Below are 24,769 nucleotides of genomic sequence, written 5' to 3'. Positions count from 1 at the left end.
TGTATGTCTTATACCTGAATTTGCTTAGAGCTAATTTTCATCTGTAGATCACAGCTGAACCTTTTGCACAGTAATCGAGCGAATACAAACAAAATGACACATTGCAGAGGTGCACACAGTAATAAAACATGCCATCAACAAATGATATTTGACTGTAAGGTGTCAGTTTTTACAACTGCCTGCCACTAACTGAGCTCTGAGGATGATGGTGGCAGAGCTCACATCTCTTCACAGTCATGTTTTGCATTTCTACATGACTTAAATGCCTTTATTACAACCAGCAAGTATGCTAATGTCACACTGTCTGCAGCCATTTGTATTGACTACTGGAAAAACTAGAAAAAATAAATAGTAACAAACGTAAAAAATTAAAATAAAAACCAGATGTGCAAGAAAAAAGGGGGTTTTAATGCATACCAAGAAAACTGAGCGACTCATTTTCACTTGCAAATGTCCTTCTATCAGGTCACGGGGATCTGTCACTTGCAATTTCTGAATAGGGTCAAGATGTCTGCCATTACACTGAAATGGGACTGCCAATCATGACGCTCATAGAAAAGAGAGAAAAAACAAATTACAGACACACAATGAAAAAAAAACAGGGCATTAGAAAATACTGAAGGGCAAACTTGAGTTCCTTTTGTTGTGCTTCAAGTTAGCTGACATCATTATTATTATTATTATTATTATTTTTATTATTATTATTATATGTGTGTGGAATATTCCTTTTTAACACAACTTAAAGCAGGAAATGTGTATAGATGTCTACCCTTTTGCTTCTTACACTCAACAATCTAAGAAATGCTGACACAGATCAAATTTAAATGGCAGATATAAAATAATAAAAGTCTCCACAGCAAAGAGAGACTTTTATTTAACCAAAAAGGGGTGGGGAAGATATCTTTTTCTTCTGCCCTTACTTATCTCATAAAATCCAATCAGATAATGCCTTTTTATGCTTCTGTAGCTGGCTTTTACAAAATGGAAGAATGAATAATACCACTGCAACTTAAACGAGATCATTAGGAAATCCTATTTGATTTTAAATAAGGAATCCTTTTCAGTAAATTGTTATTCGCTTAAGGAAAAAAAACCCTGGAAAGTATAATAGCAATTTTAATGGGAACGTTGAAAATGGGTTTCAACTTGGCCTCTTTATTAATGAGCCAAAATGACCCTATAAATTATCTAAAGTCCAGTATTAAAATGGGCAAGTGGTTATGAAGGGGCAGAAACCCACGCTTTTCAATTTGTAAGAGTACTCCGAGTTCAGCACAGTGGCCTGTGTGCAGAGAGGATTTGAGTGTTTCCTTTTGTGCAAGCTGTGGTGTCATGAAGCTCTGTGCCACTACTGTACGGCGTGCAGCATCTGTGACAGCTGAACAAACTGCTGTGAGGAGTGAGCCGGAGAGCTTCCAAGTGCACAGATCCCTGTAAGTCACATCCCTCGACTGGTTGCCACGCAATGAAATCTCTTATTCACAATCCAGCTCATTTTGATAGACCAGCGCGCCGGCAAGGCAGAGCCCCTCCATCCTCATCCATCTGTTCCGACTAGAGGCTTTTACAGACAAATGAATGCATAGCGGATAAGCAAAAATATATCTAAATAATACCAGTTATTTCACAGCAATCCCGCTTTTGTGTATTGTAAAAGAAACTTGGGTACCATGCAAGATTTTGTGAGCGATGAGGTGGCAAAGGCAGTAGAAATTACATAAAAATGAACCTTGTATGAAACTTGCACACATTGAAGACAACAAGTAATAACCTCAGTAATGTAAAATGCTCAATAACCACACTTTTTCCCAGCAATGCTTAATACTTCTATGCTATTTATTGCTTTGCTGCTTGGAGAGAAGCAGAATCACAGCCGTATGAAATGAATTTAGGGTGAGCAAAATGACAGACAGGAATTTTTGGATGTTGTAGAAGAGACCAGAAGATGAAGTTGTACCCAGAGGGTTTGTCCATGAAACTGCAATCATATTTTAAATCAATCTCAATTCTCAAAATGATTATGTATAAGCTCGAAACTCCAGCGACAGACTGGTCCAGACCTGTCCAGGGTGTGCTCTGTCTCACACCCTCTTCAGGCTCTTCATGAACATGTAGAGAAGCTGGGAAAGCCTGAAGCAGCAGAGGATGGATGGATGGATGGATGCTTGTGCTCTGTGTGAAATTAGAATAAATTTTCACCTTCTTAAATGCATGACCAGTCCATTTTAGAAGCCTGGACATAAGATGATGACTCATTTTTCTCATAAATTGTGTTATAAGTGAATTAAAAAATGGGCTACAAAAAGGCCCGAGTGTTTTAATAAGGTTTCAAAAGTTACATTTATGTATTTTACATTTTACTGTGTAGCGCTACAAGGTTGCTTATTCGTAGTAAACACAGACATACAATCTCAAGTCGCCTTAAAACACTCGTGTCATAATCTGTCATCATGTCTTTCACTCTAAACACTTTATAGAAGTCAGCCTCAGCTCTTATTTGGTACTCTCAGAATTTCATCTTCTAACAGTGACTTCCCATATACTACATACGCAGCCTCAAAAGGCACTTTAATTTTAAATTGTAAACATCTAGACGTCCTATGAGTAATGACCCAAATCAGTTTCTCTGTGTTCCACTCCACAGATATCTTGTCTTCCTGCAGGTTAAGAGGGATCTCTACCACGGCCGCCTCCTGTGCAAGACATCAGATGCAGCTTTGCTGGCTGCCTATATATTACAAGGTATGACAAATAACCTTTTTGTGAGACGAGTATGTTTAATCAAACGGTAAACATATATTTCACTGTGTGGATGTGTGCAAACGTGTGAGCAGAATGTGTTTAAAAGCTGAAAACTCATAGAGTTCATACTGTTGTTTGCAAAGGGAATCGGAGTTTGTTGTTTTTATGCTAAACTGAAAATGCTATTTTTGAAATAACAGTATGAAAAGCAACTTAGATAAACTCAATGTAAAAAAAAAAAAATCATCAGTTTAATTTAAGATGTTTACATGCTTTGAAACCAAATCTGAGAGTTCTGACAAAAAGATTTCCTGGTTCCTCTGGGTGTTAGACTCTTCAACATGCAGAGGGGTGAGGTGCATTAAGAAACAGTTTCCCTGTCACACACACTACCAAACATCTCTGCTGCCAGGATTCTGTCTCTCAGACATTCCCTGAATCTAAATGTCCTCTGTGTCTCTTTATGTTCCTACAGTAAATAATACAAACCACAGTGTGCCTTAGAACGCAGGCATTAACAAAATTGTGCATTTCACACTAAAATAATGTAGACGAATAAACAGAATAACAGGCCAGAAAAGAAATGTAATTTTTTTGGGTGAACTGTGTCTTTCAATTATTTAGCAATAATCACTTGAGAGGGAGAATAACAGTTTGAATAAGAAACAGCAGCCTTGAGTGGCTGCAATACAAATGTGGTTTCAACCACACCAGTCTTAAGAAATATTGTATTCTTATACACCAGATAAAGAGAGTTCATCTGTGGGGGCTTAAAAACATTGCATATATATAATATACACTTAATGAAATGTATACAGTTTATTTGTGAGTTGGAAAACATCTCAGCAGTTACGACAATTACAACTCTGATACTATCACATGGGCAAAAAACGTCCCCAATCTTTTGCAGCTAGCACTGTAATTAAATTAGCTGTCATTAGCCTGGTTACAGTTAGCAACATTTATCATAGCGCCTATTTTTATGGTGGATCTACTTTTCTTAACCTAACCAAACCAAACACAACAACAGCTCAGATGAAACTGAGAAACTTTGCAGATTTACATGCTTTTTAAATATTTTCAGTCACAGTGTCTTTTATGCTCTTTTTATTAAGTCTGTCTTCTTTTTTCGGTGGGGGTGGGATGGCTCTGTGAAGGCTGTGAAGCCAGGAATGAGAGCTATTCCACCAGGATTTTCCACCACTGAGTCACACTTTTCACCATCTGAGGTGACATGTAATCGCCAATAGGGACACCATTTCTCTGAAAGGACCTATAATTGGCCAGGGTCCCCCTTTACTGTATAGAAGAGTCATATTCTCCAAGACTTGAAAGAAGTAACCAAGAGGAAGAGCAAAGTATTCTCATCTCAAATCACTCGTTTTACAGTGTGCTTAAATTTTGTTATTGCCCAATTATGCTAAATAATTACTACCTATGTTAATTTGAAGTAAATTACAATAGCTGTCTCGTGCTGCACATCAATCCTTTAGACACAAATAACACATTTGAAGGTTTCAACTCTGATAAATTCCACTAAACTGATATTTACATATTACATTATGTTGATCTTTGCTTGAATGTCAAAGTTTTGATTCAGAATAAAGATTCATGTATTCGTGAGCAGATGTTTTAACCTTGAAAAGTTATAATCGAAGTTTAATCTTTTTACTATTATTAGTTTAAAGAAATGTCTTTCAGTATCATGCACCCCAGCACAAACTCTTTTCTGTCAAGGCCAACCACATAAATGAGAAAGTCAAACATTGTCACTGGTAGCTGAACACAACATAAACTGAAATAATTCTGAGTAAAAGGAAAGACCTTTTAATGTCAAAATTGGCAAAGTGAAAATATTTTTCACTGTTTTCTATGTGACATTTTCGTGCTCAAAGATATGCTGGGCAGCAGGACGGAGATAATATTCTCTTAATACTGAGAACACACTGTCTCTCTGTGCATGATTATTCAACTTGTACAATTTATCTTTAAACTGAGCTAATAAGAACAACCCCTGTATGATGAACATAATTTAGTCCAGTTGTTTGTTTGAAAGTTCAAGCAATAGCATTTAGCTACGATTTCTTTATCCCATAATTGGTTGAAGGGTCTTACATCACAAAAAAGTGACTCATGGGCCAGCTGGTAGCACATACACCATCTAATTTATTACCTCAGCAGTCCCAGTTCCAACTCTGGCCTTTTGCTGTATGTCATCGTTTCACACTTAGCTTTACCTATCAATTAAAGGCAAGGCAAAAAGCCAAACATAAAATCGTTTAAAAAAGTCATCCTTTTCTTTTATTTCTTTCTTTTTAATTTTCCAGCTGAAATTGGTGACTATGACCCTGGGAAACATCCAGAGGGCTACAGCTCCAAGTTTCAGTTCTTCCCGAAGCACTCAGAGAAGTTGGAGCGGCGGATTGCTGAGATCCACAAAACTGAGCTAATGTAAGGTGGCATCTGTCCAGATCCCTGCATACCTGTGTAGTCTCCTTCAGTTTTATCAGAGGCAAGGTGCAGGCATCACAAGAGCATAGCTGACTTGGAGCACCTATGCAATCAACTATTCTATATAATATATAGCTTCTTATTTAACTTACATGAGTGCGGATGCTTTTAGATCAACATACATTGGAATTCTCATTTAGGATATTAAGACAAGATAGGCAAGCATAATTTCTTATATATTGTAAAAAGTTCTGAACTTTTAATTATGTAGCAGGTATTGTGAATTAAAAGCAGTGATGTAGAGGTTGTTGATGTTTTTTCTGTCATATGGTACAAAACCTTTAAAGAATGTTTAAAAAAACACGAATACATTTTTTTTTTACTGTGCTGGTAGTTTGTTTTAAGATTTTGGAAAAATTGTAGTTCTTCTGTGGATTTAGACTGACTGGATAATTTAAGACCAGCTCAGTGATGTTGAGACTAGGAGTACATTGTACAATGTTCTGTACAATGTTGGAAGATGAACCTTGCAGATAGTATTCCTGGGCAAAAGAGGATTTAATCAAATAAACAGCTCCACAGTAACTTATACTTGCTGTATATACAATGTACAAAACCCAGGAGGATGCTGGCACTGGGTATAGATTCAATCCTATACTGCCCTCTGTTGCTCATTTCCTTTCCATAATTAAGTACATTCCCTGGAGTTAAGTGTCAAAGGTTGTCCCTAAAACATTTTGCATAAGAATAACAGTGTAATTTGCTAAGATACAAGAAACTTGAGTGTGGCAAAGGGATAATGACATTAATTCAGTTTATTTCAGACTGCCTGAGCAAAAACAAGGAGCTACAGTATGTTCTCCAGCCGAGCTAATGTGACTCATACACTAGTTTCATCAAGGATTATTAATAGAAGAAAATGTAGACAGCAGATTGATTTATAATCCTTTCATTCCTGTGGTCAGTACAACAGCTGTTAGAACATTATAGTCACTGCTTTAAAGTTTGACCTGCAGGGCTAAAAACTGAAGTAAGCTTTTGTTTGATTCTTTACACACAGTGAACCGATTTAATTATGTATCCTTGATCTGCACAGTTTACACCCTGGCAGCTATAGACATTTAAAAGAGTAAGTAGATGGTTAGAGACTTTTTCTTTAGGAAAATTAAAGCATCCAAACCTTTCTGATGCTACACATTATCAAGTCTGATAATGTGTAGCATCAGAAAATCAGAAAAAATAAATTTGTCTTTGCAAAATCTTATTGGCAAAGATTGATGTTTTACAGTCAATGTGAGTTAGTTATAATATTAGTTATACAAGCAATATGAGTTTGTTTGTTGTTGGGGTTTTTTCTTTTTTTTTGGGGGGGGGGTATTAATCAGCCTGCTATGTGCTTTTTTTATGCCAAGGGTTTAAATTTATTAAAGTTATTTGTATAACTGTTTTAGGTTACTTATTAGAAATGAACATAATCTTCACATAAGTCTGTCTCCGTGAATTAAGAGCTGTGACAGAACCCAGTATGTTGACTTTATTTATTTAACTTTTTTCTCAGAGGTCAGACTCCTGAAACATCAGAGCTCAACTTTCTTCAGAAGGCTCAGATGTTGGAGACCTATGGGGTCGACCCACATCCATGCAAGGTTATCATTAAGATTTACAGTAAAGTGAACCCTAACATGAATGACTGAATGTCATTGTGATTTAAAATGTTAACTCAAATCCACGTTTTTACAAAAAACACGGATGTGCTGTCAGGATGTGTCTGGGAACCCGGCTTTTTTGGCTTTCACCCCTTTTGGATTCACTGTGCTGCAAGGAAACAGGAGGGTTCACTTCCTCAAATGGTGAGTAGAGATGAAGAGTTGAAACTTCACTTGATAATCATATTCATATCAAAGGTCTGTACTAGCAAGACAGTGACTTTATTTTAAATATAATCTCCCCATCAGTTGCAGAAAAAGCTCACATATGAATTAAGCATCAAAAGACTTTAACATTTAAACTTATTTTAAACTTTTATGCCCATGAATATATCAGCTACATTCCACTTCAAAATGACCTCAGTGCTTTAAATAAAAAAAAAGAACAAATAAAATCCTAAACTTAATACAATTTCACGCATTGTTGGAAAAAAACACACAAAGTACAGTACAATTTTTAAAATATTGTGAAATGTGATGCAAGAGGGTCCAAAGGAAAATAAAAGTAACCAGTGATCCATACAAGAAGATAACAGTAACCTTTGTAAGACCGCAGAGAAAGCTACGAGGTTTTCACAGCATCTGACTTGTTTTGTTGTTTCCAAATCAGCGTTTGAGCTCTTGCAGGTTATTCTTGTAATTTTCTGTTTGTAATCAATGTGTTTAGACTTTTCAGCACAGAAATGAATCACTGTTAGCCCTGTTAATTCACCTACAGCTCTTAATATTTCACAGCCTTTTTTAGTTTATGTCTCTCTTTTCTTTTGCTCACTTTCTCCCCTATTCTTTCTGGTCTGATTTCTTTGTTACTCTGTTTGGTCCGTCTTCTTTATTTTAACCTCAGGGAGGAGGTGACCAAACTTAAGTTTGAAGCAAAGACGTTCCATATATATGCAAATCAGAAGGAGGTATGTGTATTCATTATTAAAACTCTGCCTATTCTACCCTGTGGAGCTCAGGAAGTTAAATGAGTGCGGCCGTGTTTTATGCATGGAGACTCTGCCACTGGGGAGCCACTGTACTATATTCTTAATGCGGAAATAAACGAGGAAGGATTTGACAAAAATGTGTGCTACCCATAGGTTTTAGCAGACAAAAGAGTAAAATAAAGACACTGTGTTAGAGGCGGTTGATGTTTAGATTAGAGGGATTATTTCTTTTGGGTTTTCTTTGGCTGATTGGTTACAGTGCCCTTTAAATATATCTGTATAGACACCTTCTCATATTCTAAAACTCAATGTAGGCTTTGGTTTGAATGAGAATGTAAAGCCTTTAGATAAAAAAGAATGTTGCTTTCATCACAAATATGAGTTAATATAGTGGACTGGTTTCAGGATAAGAAGATCATACTGACTTACTTTGCACCTACACCAGAGGCCTGCAAGCATCTTTGGAAGTGTGGAGTGGAGAATCAGGCCTTCTACAAGTGAGTAAAATTACATACAAAAACTGAATAGATATCTTTTCATTTAAGCTTATGACTGTATTTATGGTTTTTCACTCACAGGCTGGAGAAGTCAAGCCAAGTCCGCACTGTGTCCAGTAGTAACCTCTTCTTCAAGGGTAGTCGCTTTAGATACAGGTATCAACAGAACAATATGTTTATTGCAAAGCATGATATGGGAATACTAAGTACAATTGGGAGTTTTCAGTGCTTGCTGTAGTGGTCACGTTTCTCTGTTTTTTAGTGGAAAGGTTGCAAAAGAAGTAATGGAACAAAGTGCTAAAATTAAGAGAGACCCCCCGGAGATCCACAGGTAACAATCATAACAATCATGCATTGATTAAATTATGTAACAAATTGCTTAAGCTCTGAATGCACTGTCACATGTGTTTGTTTGGGGCTTTATGCATGCATGTGTTTTCTCACAGGGCTGGTATGGTGCCTAGTAGGAGCTGTCCATCCATCACTCATGGCCCTCGTCTAACGAGTGTGCCAAGGACCCGACGAAGAGCTGTGCACATTTCCATTATGGAAGGTAAACCGCACAAACACAAGAGCAAAGTGTAGCTGAAGCTCTCACTGTGTTGGTGGAAGTCATGGGAGTCAGTCCTCAAACTGCCAAACAATATATGTATTTGCAAGTGTGCAAAAAGATGGCTGTTTAACCAATAATTTTACCTAGTATATGCCCATACTGTAGCATTGTTTGGTCAGTGATGTTAGTCCATTAGTGGATGGTTACTATTAACATGCTGACATCATAATATATCATGCATAATGAAAATTTTGTGGATATAAATTATTTGCTATTGTTACTTTATGAAATACAAGTGCTTTTATTGGGCTTTATAAGTGCACAAATACTGCACATGGATCATTTTAGACTGTTGGTTGCTAGGTAACATGATGGCGTCACAATATCTATAGGTAAGTGATGGCTGTGATGGTAGAGCGGGTTTTCTACAAACTGGAAGGTCCACTGTTGTTGTCCCCGGCTCCTCCATACTGAACCCTGATGAATCCATTGAGAGTGAGAGAGTGCTTGTGAAAGTTAGATAAAACACTAAGACATAGATAAAGGCACTGTATGAATGTTCATGTGACTGGGTAAACGAGACTTCTAGTAGAAGGTGGCATGATTGCTCACACTGAAGAGAAAGGCGCTATAAAAGTATTCTTCTTCTGGCTGCTCACTTTAGAGGGCATCTGCCTCTATTTCACCCTATCCACAGGTCGTCGTCTGTCACACCAGCCCTCTGCACGTCCTCCCTGACTATATCCATGAATCTTTTCTGTGGTGTTCCTCTTCTCCTGCCAGACAGCTCCATTTTCAACACCCTTTGTCCAATATATCCACTAGATCTCCTCTCTTAAACAAAGTACCTGCACATCCAAACCATCTCAGCCTTGCCTAACTTTGAATCGAAGCCGCTTGATCTCAGCTGTCCCTCTGGTATACTAATTTCTAATCTTGTCCATTCTCTTTGTTCCCAACAAAGAAACTTCAGTTCTGCCACATCCAGCTCTGCCTCCTGTCTTTTTTGTTAGTGCTACCATCTCCAAACCACACATCATAGCAGATATCAGTACCATCTTGTAAGCCTTCCCATTTACTTTTGCTGTTAGGGGTGATTTGTGTGAAGGCACACAAATCACCCCCTAACACTCGTCTCCACCCACTCGACCATACCTGCATTCTCTTCTTCACTTGTCTTGTGCACTGTCTGTTGCTTTGGATGGTTAATCCAAGGTGCACTATAAATCTATCCCATAAGAACCATCAGAGTTCTAAGAGGAACCTGTGTGCCATATTTGGTTGCTCAAATCCTGATAATACAGGAGGTATTAAATATGTTGCTATAGCTCAGATAGTTTTAGTTCATTTCTTGTCCTTTAGTTTACTAATATAAACACTTTATCCACTGTGCTTTTTTTCTTGTTTAAACATATAAACTCTTCCCAGTTAGGCCAGGTCTTACTGTAGCTACCTAAACTTCTTAGCTAAATTGCTGATTTCCATTAAATCTTGGGCCCTGGTGTTGAGGCATTACACTTACCTCAAAATATAGATTTTTATTATCTTTTAAAAAATAATTTTATTGGTTAATTTAGAGATATCACAGTCTGTCTTATAGTATGCCCTGGGGTATCAGTCCCCCAGGGCACACAAGAAATCACTGTCTTAATCCTGTGATTTGATCTGGGTTGCACAGCAATGGCACAGCATTTTTTTTGAGGTTCCTTATAATACTATCAGACATAGCTGTGAATACCTGCATGGAGAAAGAGCGCAATCTAAGTGCTTTTCCATGTTAACAGCCTACCTACTTGCAAATGTCAGTCGCTTTCTCTGTATTTTTGTGAGATCTCACTCTTTCTCTAATGGGTGTGCTTTACTGAAAAGTGCACACACTGCAGTGCCCATCAGCAACTGGCCTCAGGTATTATTTTGACATGAGAAAGTCATCCTGTCAGTTTATAAAGGGCACTTACCATCCTGCCTTTCCTCCAACAGGCTATTAACCTTTTGCCAATGCTGCCACTGAGAGTAAGTTTACTCTTTGCCGATCGGCCTCAGTCACACTAATAAACTTACAACATAGCCTGTCTGCAAAAAAGAAAAGCAAATAGAAAAAAATGCATTTTATCAAACCAGCCTTAGTTCTTGTCCTGGACTCTGACATTGCACCCCAGTGTATCAGCAGGGAAGCAAACCCCCTGTGTTTTGTCGTGTTGCTATATTTGTACTGGTATTTCAACTGGCAATGATATCTCAGCCTGAAAAAAGCTCCTGCTGTCAGGGACCATGCTGTGTGTGTCACAGCCGACAGCAGGAGGGGAGGTCGAGGTGAACTGTGGCACAAGGGGACCACATTCCTGGGCCTTGTCTTTCACTCTGAATGTCTTTCTATTTATCTACCGCTGTCAGCCCGCCTAACAGCATGTGGGAGCTTACTGCATAGAAGGGAGTAGTGCTGCTTAGCTAGACCAGTCGCAGTTGGAGACAAAGACAGACAGCAGACAGGCAGAGTACAAAGAGGCAGTTTTAAGATTTAGAAAGCGAAAGGATAGCAGTTGAAAACGTGTAGAAACTCAATTAGAAATAGTGCTTTTGCTGTTGCGTAATCATGGTGAAGTGTTTGATCCGCATCAAGACCAAGGTGAATGTTCATCTGCGTATGATCAACCATTGTTATCGGGATGTGAAGGTGCGTGTGCTGTCTTTGGGACCCAGGCTTTTGGGCAAGGCTCTGGGAGTCCTTCCCCTTTTCCCCGCTCTACCGGGGGGATCTTCAAACTCAGGCTCTGGACCTGGGTTGAGACAGGAGTCCAGGGCTCCTTCCAGGCTAGCTGTTCCACTCCAGTTACATGGCTGCAGCCCAGCAGGCAATCGTGCAGGTAAAAATCAGGCTGGTTTTGTTGGATTGTGATATTTTGTGATAGATTTCCTGATTTTTAAAAGTGATTTTTTGTGGTTATATTTCAAAAAATGACAGCATTAAGTGACTGTGTAAGATATTGCTAAAATCTAATGTGATAGATAGAAAGTTTGCACTGTGATGAACCTCCGAACCTCCAAAAAGCAGCTATGAGAATATGAGAACTGAGTAAGTTCCTAGAAGACATCGGTTTTATGTTGCATGCTTACTTTGGGGTTACAGTTGCCATTTGTATTTCCTTGGACATAGATTACATTTCCTTAGACATAGATTACATGATGTGAAGGCTAATTTTCTTCTGCATAAGTTGTGAAAAGCTAGCCATTAAAAAGAAATCCAGCTTCCCTTATGACTATATTAGCATAAGAGATGTCAGCACAGTGTTAAAGAAAGCACAAATGTACCAGAATATTCTGGCAGCTCAGCAAGCCAAGCTCCAGAGGCTTGTGGAAACTTTGCTTCAGAACTAATTAATAAGGAACAAATGAACGTAATTTCCCTTTAGACCTCCTCTTTTATGTGCTATAAGGGACAGTTTCTTTATATCCACTTTTATAACTATAACTTTCAGACATAATAAGCATGTCTTTTCCAGGCATCTACTAGTTATGTGGATATTCATGAGCAACTATTAATTGCTGCATACCTATAAAAACTGTCTATCCAATGCAATGGCACCTACATGTGTGGACTCATAAAGGTAAAGCTGTTATTTCCAATATTACCAGATCAGCCTGCAAAAACAACAGTCCTCCATTCTAGGTATTTTAATACCGCCTGCTTTCAGAAGAGAAAAGCAATACAAAATGATGACTTAACAGTCAAGTAGGTTTGCAATCTACAGTCTATTTTATGGGGTAGTGGTTCACACATGAAAGATCCATAGTTCAAGACCAGAGGGAGACACAAATCCTACTGTACTCTAAGTGCTGTTTTCCAGGCTGGATAAATAGGAGGATTGCATCTGGAACGGTGTCTCGCACAAAATCTGTGCCAAATAAAACATGTGGATCCATCTACATCCACGCATTGGGGACAGACAACCTCTCTATGTTTAAGATTAGGGTTAAAGCTTTCCTTTTATAATATTGTTTAATTTAGTTAGGGCTGGATTAGGTGACCCTTAATCCTTCTTTAGTTATGCTGCAATGAGCCTATTAGAAGAGTATTTCTTCTCCCTTAGTTCTTCACTCTTCTCCACTCATCTGTTTTCATTCTCTTTGTGCTTTCACACAATCTCCGCATTTAATCATTAGTTTTTATTAGTCTTTGGTTCTCTTCCACAGTGTCACTTTTGTCCTGTCTCCCTCCCTTCACGCCCCAACCAGTCACAGCAGATGGCTGCCCCTCCCAGAGCCTGTTCTGCCAGAGGTTTCTTTCTGTTAAATGGGAGTTTTTCCTTCCCACTGTCACCAACTGCTTGCTCATAGGGGGTTGTCTGATTATGGGGGGGGTCTTCTCTGTATTAATGAGAGTCTTTAGTGCTTTTTAGATGAAACTTCGTTATTGTCCTGGATCCCACATCTAAGAAAAAATCCCTTTTTTAAGTGGTGCAAGGAGCACCTAACTTCCTTCAGGTTATGGAATCTTATGAACTCCTGTCTTTCCCTGCTGTTTGTGTCAGGTTTGGAGTCCCTTCGAGACAGTGCTCACTCCACACCGGTGCGCTCAGTTTCGCATGGCGACTCCTTCATGCCTTCAAGGAGCCAGACGGTGGATGGCAGTGAGGCAAGCACGTCAGCAGTCATCTCAGATGAGAACTACAGCCCCTCTGACAGCGTGCTGCCTACACCCGTGGCAGAACATGGAATGGAGATGCCTTTGGCTCGTCACCTCAATGGTGCCCCCTGCAGCATTGACGAGGAGGAGTCAGAGGCAGGGACATCGAAAGAGGGGCAGGCCACAGAATTTGGGCACAGCAGGAGAGAACAACGTATGGTCAAGAGGAGGCCCGCAACATCTAGCGAGGTAGAGGAGCTCAACAAGTTTATCCTGAGCGTGTTGCGTCTCTTCCTGGTTACCATTGGACTTCTGTTCGCCCTGCTGCTGCTTCTCATCATGCTGACAGAGTCGGACCTGGACATTGCCTTCTTAAGAGACATCCGCAAGACACCTGAATTCCAGCAGTTCCACTTTGAATACTTCTGCCCTCTGCGGCGCTGGTTCGCCTGTAAGTTACGATGGATGGGAGGTTTCCTTGTTAGTGAGGCAAAGTGAAAACAGACCAAATGACTCAACAAAGGCCTGCGCTCATGGAAATTGGATACAGATAACAGACAGGTCAGAAGAGAAGGCAAGAGGAGAGAAATGGATGGCTCTGTTCCTGATTTCAACTAAGCTTCTCCCAGGAATAATCCTGTCACAAGCCACGTACTGTCCCCTGAAGAGCCTTGTTTATTACGTTTGACCATCACTATGAGGAAAGGAAATGTTACTTTAGAAATTCAGGTCATCAAGGTATTTTATTTTTTCACAAAATCGCAGGAGCTGGGTTTAATTTGAACACTGTATCAAGTATGCCTGAGTTCTCTTCTTCAACCACAGATAATAGTTGCCTTTATTTTTTTATTAATTTATATGTTGTATCATCACTGTAATACAAAACGATCTGAGGTGTTGGGGTGCAACTGAGAGTTTAAGACATTTAAAAGATTTAAAAATGGAGGGCAGACTATATCATCAGTTTTTATATCAAATCAACAATATTCATGGTGATTAAATGTTATTATGGCTGCTGTTTTCAGGTGGTGGGCTTAGAGAAAGCGTGAAATTGACGAATAAGCATTACTGAATGTAGATGAGTCCTGAGTCAAACGTGTTTGCAAATATTATAGTTTTATACGATTCTTAGGCAGATGCAAATAGACGTTACACATTTCTCCAGATGTACTTTACAATCCCAGATCTGGAACATTCAATTTAAAAACACTGCTAAACGACTAGTTGTAGTAGCTTTGTGACACGGGTGTGTGATGGTGCTGCCCTGACAGAAGACTTTATTAGCGGCCAAACATCTGCTGACAGTTTTTGTCCAGACACTAGGAAACTGTTAAAGTTTCATCATCCAATGACTAGAAATTAAGCCTTTTTAAGGATATAAATAAGTAATGGAGTTAATAGGTTTACTGTTTAAGAAATAGCAGCCAAATAACTCTAATAACTACAATGAACTTCTGTGCGTGAGGAACAGTTGTCACTTTGCTGTAGTTACTTTTACAGTAGTTATAAAGGTGATGGGACTATGTGAGCTAGCGCTATAATGGTAGTCAAGTGTCTGGTCAGTTCTTTGACTACTGCAATCTGTAGGAGTAGTTCATCTTGATGTGCAATACTGTTAATATAAAAAAGCAGATCCTTTCTATCAAGGGAAATTTGACTTTGTTTTACCTTTGTAAAGTGCATAATATTAGTGCAATTTTCCAACAGTAAATAGTTAAGAGTTTGTTTTTAGTTGAAGACCCATGTTGAGTGACTGTCATTCACCTTTGTTTAGCTCTGCTGTGTTAAAAAAAGTTATGCATTTATGTGTAATGGCTGAATATATTTAAATCATTTTTGTACCATCTTGTTAACGCACCGACAGTTCCTCACAGTGACTTTTAATGTACTTGAAGCTGTTTTTCGTTTGTTTTTGTTACAGTGGATCTATGGTTTTCAGCCCTGCACTCACAAATGAGCCTAAGATAAGTCATGTTTATGTCGTTCTGCAACCTTCATCAACACCAACCAAAGAAACCTCTGTTGTCCCATACTTCTGTCAGTTTGTGTCAACAGATGGCAAAATAGTCTGCTGTCCTTCTCCGGCCTTATTTCTTGTATTTCACAGGTTAGCCTACAGTGTGTCTTTACAGCCCAGAGCAACAGAATCAATTCAAACTATGAGGTCAGTTTTCACTCTAAAAGTATTTGCCCTTTCAACAAGCCTACAAGTGCTTAGGATGCTGTGTGTATACAAGGAGCAATCAAAAGATTTTGTGGCTCTGCCCATAAAAAAGCAAAAAATCATACCTGGTATTAGCTTGGCTTAGGTCACATGTTGCACACATCTGAACGTCTTTCAGTGCTGTTGACATTTTGAGAATGCTCCCTGGAAGTGGTGTCTGACCACTTGCACTTACCTGTGGGCAATGTCATCATGGACCTCAAACTCACGCAGAGAGCTAAGATGAACTTTCTGTTTTCACCCAACCATCATGTTGACTTTCATCACTGGAGACGAGAATCGCAACTCAAAGACCAAACAGTCAGCAGTGTTCAAACCTGCAGGCGCCACAACAGTCCAGGAGCTGACCAGTCTATTTTTCATGAAGTTACACACTGAATAATTCCCCCAGGGTCGACACCGGGTTGTCCCTTAATGCCCTGAAGCTTTAAAGGGAGCACATTTGAAGCAAACCACCTCAGCTGTGGCAACAGCCAGAGATCCATGCATGCCTTCCCAATTTGTCTCCCTGAAAAGTTCCTAGATTCCAAAAATGAAATTCAACTTCAAGGGTTAATACTTTCAGACCCTGCAAATGGGTTTAGCAACAAGCCAAATTTTTTTTTAGAGTTTTTGCCCCTAATAAAATATCTCTGTGGAGCTGCAAAACATATTCAGACCTTATAATGAACATGACACAGCCTGTTAGCTATGGATTATCAACATTAGTAACTGATACAACATGCAGTAGGGATTTATATGAATATAAATATATCAAATAAATATATGTAACCTTGTATTTTTAACATTAATACCATGTTTTTATTGTATTAAAAACGTTTAGAAATTTGTTAACAAGAAATAAAAATTTTAAAAAACTACTTGCATGTAAAAGCCTAGAGTCCAACCTCTGTTTGGGCAAATTATTCAAACTGAAAAAAGTCTATTTTAATTATTAGTTTGAATTTGAATTATTATTTTGATAATTGGCAATGAAAGAAAACAAACCCTAAAAACATAGCCATTGCTCATTTTCATTTCAAAGTATTTTTGTCATAACCACACGCAGCTCCGCAGCTGCAAGCTGGAGTCCCGTAGAAGATAAAATGCACAATCACAAATGTGCAATTGATAAATTAATGCTTTAAAGCAGAGATGTCAAATTTACATTGTGGGTCACATTAAAGCCCATGCTTATTTTAAGCAGACCAGTGAAACTCCCCTTTCTGTCAGTGTAAAGAAGTTTACCTTAACCCCTAATCCCTGAGATATCTCAATATCAGCAGAAAGTGAAATTTCAACAATGTGTTTCAGTTTTTCTGCATGATAAAGAAATGCTGCTGTAAGAAATGAAAGAAATCTGTCAATATGACTCTTTGGACTTAAATTGTAAGAAATAAATGCATGAAATTACATCTCACCGCCCAAACTTAATGTAATTATCAAACAAAGTGACCTAATTTCTATCAGGTATGGTTTATACACTGTTTTTTTGTTTTTTTTTGGCAGAGTTGCAGAATTTTTGGATCGCACCCGGTATGGTACAACATGCTGAATAGACATATGTCATACAAAAAAAAAAAAAATTAAGCATGAATTATGTATGCAAAAAAAGAAGGCTAATACAGGCAAGTGACTACTTAGAGGATTTCAGTTTTGCAGGTTCCTGTAGGTGATTTAGAAAGTTGATGTGTTCAAATCTTATTCAAAGTTAACACAAACATGATTGCTTTGAGAGTTGCTGTAGTGTTCAATGTGGAGCTTTAAATGCTGGTTTTATTTTTGTACCCAGAGCGAAAAAAACAGAAGTATTAGCACCAGTGTTTTCCCCTTTTGGTACAAAGTTCAGAGAACAACATAAACATCTAATGAAATATTTATATTTTAATTTAAAAAAACAAAAACACAAAAATAGATTTTGGGGTTGTTTTCAGACTTGACTTATTTAACCTCCTAGGACCCAGCGTCCACATATGTGGACATGACATTTTGGGTTGTGTAGACCAAAATACTAAATTTTCCTCTACAAGGGTCTGATATCAACATACGAGGACACGATACTGCCACTGTTCTAGCGAAATTTAAAGTGAATGTCCTAATATGTGGACCTCATTTTTCTCAGAAACAGAAATGAGGTAAAAAATAAAAATAAAAAAAAAAGCACGTAGTTCTTTGTTTTTACATTCATCGGGTCCCAATCAGCCCAAATAGCAAAGCGAAATTAAACATGCGAAAGATGAAAGAGTTCGGGTCTTAGGAGGTTAATTTAAATGGTGTTCTATGGTTTATGATTGATGCGAGGCAATTGTGTATTGAAAAATACGGCTAGTAAAGGAGAACATTTAGCTTTTTACTCACCTTTATGTCGAAAAATCTACAACTAAAGCAATCTGAGCAATAAATATGTCAGATGTAATAACCGTAAACTACAAAATGTTTGTCTCAGTCACACAAACTGTTTTAAATCCCCTCAAAAGGTGAAACGGTTTGCAGATGTATGCGTGTACCAGCAGTGGTAGAGACCGCTCTCTGCGATACAGAAACTTCTCCAAAATATCCAAAAAATCTTTTCATGTAAATCGTGTTTGGTTGTCTAATCTTAGACTAATTTTTGACTGAGTTTATAAATGTATCACATACAGGTTTACTTGGCAGAAACAACTTAACACCTGGCGGCACGGTCAAGATTTCCGATGGAAGAAAACAGGTATATTTTTAAATAATTTAAACAGCATTAGTAGCATTTTTAACTGCCTGAACCTTTCCTTGTGCAATGTAGTTCACTGGCGCGGTGACCAAGGGGTAACACTCAGTTCCACTAATAAGCAACTCTTGTTTTCAGTTTAATGAATGATGTAAACAAGGCCTCAGACATGGCCTTACTGTAAGCTTCCTTCCTGTACCATGGCCCTGCACATGGAAATGTCTCTGTAAGCATGTGTCCTGCATTTATTACCTCCAAACAAGACTGCTTATTTCCAATCACTGAAGGAGGACTCGTGTAATCTATTTATGAATAAATATCATCTATTCTTGACAACTGGCAGCTAGTCTGGCTACAAGTTCAATTCTGAAGTCACAGAAGCAGTAAATAAAAGCATTTAAGGTGAAATTCAGTGAACAGTGCAACCCAGATCAGCACCATGTGGAGTTTTTCATTGCATCCCTGCTTGAAAACAGTAAAGTGTGGTCAATCCACTCTCACTCACACACACCTCTTATTTTACCAGCTTCAGATGATAATGATGCTGTCACTACTGGTGAGATTCACAGCATTCACATGTACAGTATTTTGTAATAAAATGTCTATTTATTATGCTTACTTTACAAATGAGAAAACAAATGAAATTAACACATAACAGGCATTTCCAAAAGCACTTTCACTGACAGACAGAGAGACCCAGTGCAGAAATGACATTTACATCACATAAACCTTACATAAAATAATAAACCATTAATTTTTCGAATTGGACTCTTATTTATGTTAAAGAAAATCCAAATAAACTCCAAATATCAAAATGAACCAGTCTACACACTGACCTACTGTAACTTGTGGCAATATATGACATTAAGTTTCTCTGTCACTAGTTGTGTCAAAACTGGCTGTGATCGTGGAAATGTACCTGTCAACAACAATAGATGAACAGTTGGTTAGTCGTTACCTTGCCAAATAAACATGACAAACATGAAGCTGTCAGAGTAAAAGGTTTCAGAGGAGAAAATGGATATTTGAAGACACTAAAAACAGTCAGGAGGCACTAATAGGACGCAGGTCTACATGTGCCAGAGAGCAGCCACACAAGCTTTAAACTGAGCTTGTATGACTACCCTCTGAATACTGCCCATGGAAAAGAAAAACAATTAAGGTCTTGCAGCACCCTGCTGTGTGCATGCTTCTTTGCAAGTCTGACAGTTTTAAGAAACACTGAGTAGAATAAGTGAAAGAAGAAAAAAAAAGGCAGCCATATGAGGAAAATGTGTCTGACATCCACCAAGGACACAATTGCAAACACAGGAGTGGTTTCAAAACAGGCGTATCCTGGAGTTAAGGCTTCATGTCATTTGAGAAGTTGAGCTCATTCAGTCTTCATGAAACTGAAGCATTGACTTACAGTAGGTTGGAGAAAAGAATACATTTGTTTCCTACACTTTACTGAATAAGATTAATGCAAAGATTTAGTGAGACAATCATGTGGCGGACATCCAGTGTGCAGTATAATGTCTGGATGGGGAAACAAATTAACAGTAAAACTGAGAAGAGCCAAGCTGCTTTAAACTGACAACAGCAACTTAAAACAACACATTAAACAGTGCAACACAGCATGTTGAGTCAAAGTGGATACAACAGTAGAGGACGACATCCAGTTCCATTCCAAATTTCAGTTTGGCATGAAAGTTTCAACTGGAACAAATCTAAATATTATAAGGTGTAAAATGAGAGGAAGCACAAGATAATCCCTTTTTTTTTTTTTTAAATCTAATGTAGCTATAAATGTGTATTTTGTGAGCAGTGAGGAAGAAAATTCTGCTTCTTGGCTAATGATCCTGCATTGCCTCACTGCAACATGTCTAAGAATATGACTCACAATTTGATAGGACTCATTTCACTGCTTCAGGTGTGTTACTTTGCTTTAGTATAAGAATAGTAATGTATTTAAAGCTCTAGTGAGATACAGAATGAAGATGCTATATTGGAAGACTTGTCTAGTTAGAAGTTGATAGGCTCAAAATCCAGATTGTTACCAAACTGTGTTCCTGCTACCTTGCTGAACCCAACCAAGACCGGCTGATCAGACATTTTTTTGGTCTTCAATTTAGTCAGAAAAGACGTGAAGGCGTCCCGACGCATTTCCACCCAGCAAGGCATTCCTTGTAGGATGGAAAGCAGTGACAGAGAGGACTGTGCTGAGATTCTCGCTGTCCATGAAGGAATGTTGGAGTTGACCGCTTTCATGGAACACCTGCACCCTCCTAGGCTTCATCATGCTCCCCACCACGAAGCAGTCTTCCTGTTTGGGGTCCCACACAGCTGATAGTTTGGTCAGCCAGCGACCTGTTTGCATGTCATGTCTGCCAATTTAGATTGAGAAGGCATGTTGAAGGTACACAGTTATTAACACAGAGATGACTTAAAAGAACAGGAAAAGTTTAAAGTTCAATTTAGTGGATGTACCTGATGGTTGTCAGCAAGGGAGATTTAGTAGTCAGTGTAGATGTGTCATATATCCTGTTAAAATAAAGAAAGAAAGAAAGAAAAAAGGACATTGTGTTGGAACTGAAAGAATTAAGCATATACAGCATGTCAGTGATCCATCAGCTTCACCTTATATTGTTATCCATACAGGAAGTAAGAACCCTGTTTCCAGTACAAGGGGAGAAATAAGCACTGGATATGCTTAAAGAGTGGCCATGCAGCTGGGACACTGCCTGGCTTTTGGTCTTCTTCAGGTTTCGACTGTCATAAATACTAACTACCCTGCCAAAAAAAAAAAAAAAAAAACCACACACAAAAATAAAAATAAAAAAAGCATACACTTAAAATTTAAAGACAGATTCACATAAAATAGAGACGTGTAAACATTATAAAAATATAAAAATTAAAAAAGCCCATACTTGCTTTCAGCCACCACAAAGTACTGCTTCTGTAAAGGGTGGACGTTAACACAACGCAATGTCTTGGGGTCCAGTGTGTGGAGGGATTCATGGGAGTTTCTGCAGATGAAATAACATACTTATGAAAATTTTTGAGTGCAACATTAAAGTTGTTTAAAAGAAAAGAAAATGTACTACTTTCATTACTTTAAGACTATGTCATTATCTCACCCTGGGGTGCGCCTGTCAACAATAGCAACCTCTCCATACCAGTTCCCAACCACTAGTGTCGAACAGTCATGTGACATGAAGTCAAACGTTTTCAGGCCATCTTCAATATCATACACCTAGAAAATGGACAACCTTTTTTATTCGTGGATCACAACGTAACCAGATTGAACTAAACGAATGAAGGTATCTTACATCATCAAAAACAGCCTTCTCTACGTCCATGCAGCGAAGGGATCCATCGTAGCTAAGGCTCAGCAGTTGTGTGGGATGAGACTTGGAGAATGCCATGCAGCCCACTGGACGGGTGTGGGGCTCAAAGAGCAGGACACCATCATCACCCCAGTCACCACCCTAGAAGAGCATACACATGCAGTAAATCAGTGGTTGGAATTCATTTAAATTAAATAAAGAGCAAAAAACAACAAGCAATAAGCAAAAAACAAACCTGAATTCAAACATGAAGCAGGCCAATTAGCCTGAGGAGAACACTTGTGAATTTTTGCAGCCTGACATGAAGCTTTACTGTTGAGACACTTTCTGCCATCTAGTGGTCAAGAACTAATACATAGTTAAGGCAAAAAACTCACCAACTTCCAGAGTCCCACTTTCCCCCACTTGTCGCCCGCAGCCAGCAACAGGCTGCTGGTGCAGGGGTGGAATGTTGCAGAGAAGATGCGATCCTTCACCACTTTGGCCACTTTGTCCTCATTTACCTTCATATTCTTCAGAGACGAACGGTACCTGTGTTCAGACATCAGTGCACTTGTTTGTTCATCTGTTTCTCAGGTTCTTCCAAAACATCTGACCCTCAGTACATCAAAAGAGTCACTTTTTGTAAATTGTGCAGTAATCTTACATCCAAATAAAAATATTAAATCTTACCCTTTTAGGTCAAGCTGTATCTTTTTATCTTCTTTTACATCCTGTGAAAAGAAAAGCAATTTCGTGACTTCCTAATTGAATAAGAACAGTTACTACACATAAGAAATTTGTTAGGAATTTTGTTCTTATGCTTGTGGCTAATATGGGCAGTATAAAGTATTCACATTTAAGTAGGAAAGAAGGGGGGGGAACATGTTAAACTGAGTGAGCATTGTAAATAAATATTGTATAGAAAAAAAGTGAAAATATCATAGAAAGCTGACTCTTACCTCAGAGCAGAGCTCAAGAAGTTGTGGAGGCAGCTTGCTTCCTTCTTCCATATTCACTGGATCCATGGGCAAAGGGCCAGAGGGCTTCTTTGCTGGTGAAGACTTGAAAGCAAGTAAACAACTATAATGAGTAACATACCCAGAGAGGAAGAACGAGAAGAAAAAAGCTAAAGAGACTTAAGATGCAGCAGTGGAGCTGTGTGAACTGACACATTACAGATGCATTATTAGACTATATGTTGGCACCTGTTCATAAATAAGTGTCCCTCTCGGTTCAGGAGGAAGCTCCAGGATCTCGGCTTCTTTTTTTTGGAGTCGCAGTGATTTGCGAGGTGGCACGACTTCTTTTACAGCAGCATGTGCCCTGCAATCAAAGAAATTTAACATTACAGGAGCCCCAAAAAGATATGTTTCCTATTTTAACATGACACAGGGTCAGGATGAATTCAAACTGTTTTTCCAAACATAAAACTTTCATAAAAGTTACTTTTTTCTTGTACCTAAGGACGTTGAGTTGACAAGTCTAGTCTTATTTCCTGAGCTTCACAAAGTTCAGTCTCAAAAACAAATACAAAGTATATTATAGGAGCACTGTGATGTTCCACAGAATACATGGGAGGGGAAAAACCATGTTGTTCTCATAATTTCTGCACCACTGGTTTTCCACAGTATCACGATGCCTGATTATTCCAACTGTACCGTGTGAGACCTCTCTGTGATGGCTTTGGTCGAGTCAGCTGCTTGAACTCCTCAGTGGCCTTTAAACAAAAGAAAACAATAATTGATACTCTGATAATCCAGACAAATGACAGAATCACAGATATGGTCCTTTCCATAAGGATTTATTTCTCACTCATAGTCTACCTGGGTTAATTACAAGAGTAAATATGGCTTGTAGCTGGTCTAAATATCTACTGTTGCTGGTCGAATTTAAACTTTATGTTGATGGTGCTGATAGTGATAGGTTTAGGTCCATGAAAGATTTGCAATGCAGATGATAAAGGGCAGATTTAGTCAATAATATACCTGGAATAAGTTGATAGAAGACAGAAAAGCTTGGTTCTGTCTGATGTTCTCCAGGCGCTCCAGTTCATAGGCAGAAAGTCTCCCATACCCTTCCTGTTACACAAAGATACAGCACTGACACACTGCAAGAAAATTGCCGATTTCAAGCCATTAGAAGTTCCTTAAACTACCATGAGCTGGATGACTGAGAACCTGCACAGACACCTTTCTGTCAGTCACAAAGTCGAATTCAAACTGTGCAAAGTTTCCGTACTCACAGGTGCATGCTCCACGTCACTGTTTTCAGCATCCTCCTCATCTTTTGGTTGCTTATTCTGACTACCATTTTCAGCGACAGCTTTTGTTTTCTATCAAGAAATTACGACAGAATTAACAAATCGTCAAGTTTTAAAATGACTGTTCGACCCCATCACTGTGAACGAGCTCTCACCCTTTTTTTCTTGGGAGTTTCATGTTCGGGAGAGTACTGGAGGCGCTTAGGTGCAAGACCGTTTCTAGATGATCGTCGCACTGTCGCCTCGAGATTCTCAGGGGTCATTTCCTGCAAGGTGTCCCTCGTTAACAATTTAGTCAGAGACATTAAGGCACTCATTCAACTTTCTCACCGAAGATTTAGCGAACTCACAACACACCTCCACTTAAAACTGTGCTTCTTGATGCTAATGCTATGAGGTCGCTGCCTAAAACAGGGAGGATAAGTTTAAAAACAGGAAACCACATTAAAACAAAACTACTGTACCTTCACAAGCACAACAGCTTCGCGCTTTGCTCGGAGAGTCGCCATTTTGGTTCATTTACAACGACAGGTACGAGTATTTGTTTGAGAGAAGCGAGACGCGAGCACCTAACAAGTGACAACTATTACGGTCATGATAATTACAAGGGGGGCGCAATTGGCGCCACATGCTGCAAATGTTTTGTAACTGGTCCTCCCCTTCTGTTGTGAAACAGAATCCTGGCACCTGATTGGTTTATATTTTTACGTCACGAGAAGAAAGGTTTAGGTCCCTCCCGCCAACAACCAAGCTGGCCTCAGCTTCTGCTGGGATGATGTCGCCATCTTA

The 24,769-nt window shown here is 38.8% G+C and overlaps 2 protein-coding genes across 5 annotated transcripts in view; one reads left to right on the top strand and one right to left on the bottom strand.

Moving 5' to 3' along the window:
- frmd5b (FERM domain containing 5b) overlaps positions 1–18,749 on the top strand; it is an 80,319-nt gene extending 61,570 nt beyond the window's left edge. The window contains exons 5-15 of one of the 3 annotated variants that reach the window (XR_014800432.1): positions 2,645–2,742; positions 5,070–5,193; positions 6,752–6,839; positions 6,955–7,043; positions 7,744–7,807; positions 8,234–8,325; positions 8,407–8,481; positions 8,588–8,656; positions 8,772–8,878; positions 13,408–14,240; positions 15,424–18,749. Coding sequence is in view for 1 of the 3 variants with exons in the window: in XM_084930179.1 (XP_084786305.1) it covers positions 2,645–2,742; positions 5,070–5,193; positions 6,752–6,839; positions 6,955–7,043; positions 7,744–7,807; positions 8,234–8,325; positions 8,407–8,481; positions 8,588–8,656; positions 8,772–8,878; positions 13,408–14,000 (1,399 nt within the window). In the remaining 2 variants the exon portion in view is untranslated. Of the gene's footprint in view, positions 1–2,644; positions 2,743–5,069; positions 5,194–6,751; positions 6,840–6,954; positions 7,044–7,743; positions 7,808–8,233; positions 8,326–8,406; positions 8,482–8,587; positions 8,657–8,771; positions 8,879–13,407 lie in introns of all 3 variants that reach the window. The other 2 variants (XR_014800433.1, XM_084930179.1) reach the window with 2 other exon arrangements.
- Positions 18,750–18,993: 244 nt separating this feature from the next.
- wdr76 (WD repeat domain 76) lies at positions 18,994–24,690 on the bottom strand. 2 transcript variants are annotated; one of them, XM_084930200.1, is made up of 15 exons: positions 24,445–24,690; positions 24,136–24,246; positions 23,963–24,052; positions 23,706–23,798; positions 23,379–23,437; positions 22,926–23,043; positions 22,680–22,781; positions 22,411–22,451; positions 22,116–22,269; positions 21,721–21,879; positions 21,529–21,644; positions 21,319–21,417; positions 21,029–21,181; positions 20,879–20,932; positions 18,994–20,775 (listed from the first exon to the last, which is right to left on the bottom strand). In XM_084930200.1, exons 1-15 carry the CDS (start codon positions 24,487–24,489, stop codon positions 20,520–20,522), a joined length of 1,650 nt encoding a protein of 549 aa, XP_084786326.1. In that variant the 5' UTR covers positions 24,490–24,690; the 3' UTR covers positions 18,994–20,519. The 2 variants fall into 2 exon arrangements, with proteins under 2 accessions (XP_084786326.1, XP_084786337.1); XM_084930211.1 differs by lacking the exon at positions 21,029–21,181.
- Positions 24,691–24,769: the final 79 nt, after the last annotated feature.

Source organism: Perissodus microlepis, chromosome 1 (assembly GCF_051167445.1).
Source record: "Perissodus microlepis isolate ML-2025 ecotype Zambia chromosome 1, ASM5116744v1, whole genome shotgun sequence".
NCBI lineage: Eukaryota > Metazoa > Chordata > Actinopteri > Cichliformes > Cichlidae > Perissodus > Perissodus microlepis.
Note: the sequence above shows the minus strand (reverse complement) of the source record. Positions and strands in the feature narration are given on the sequence as shown.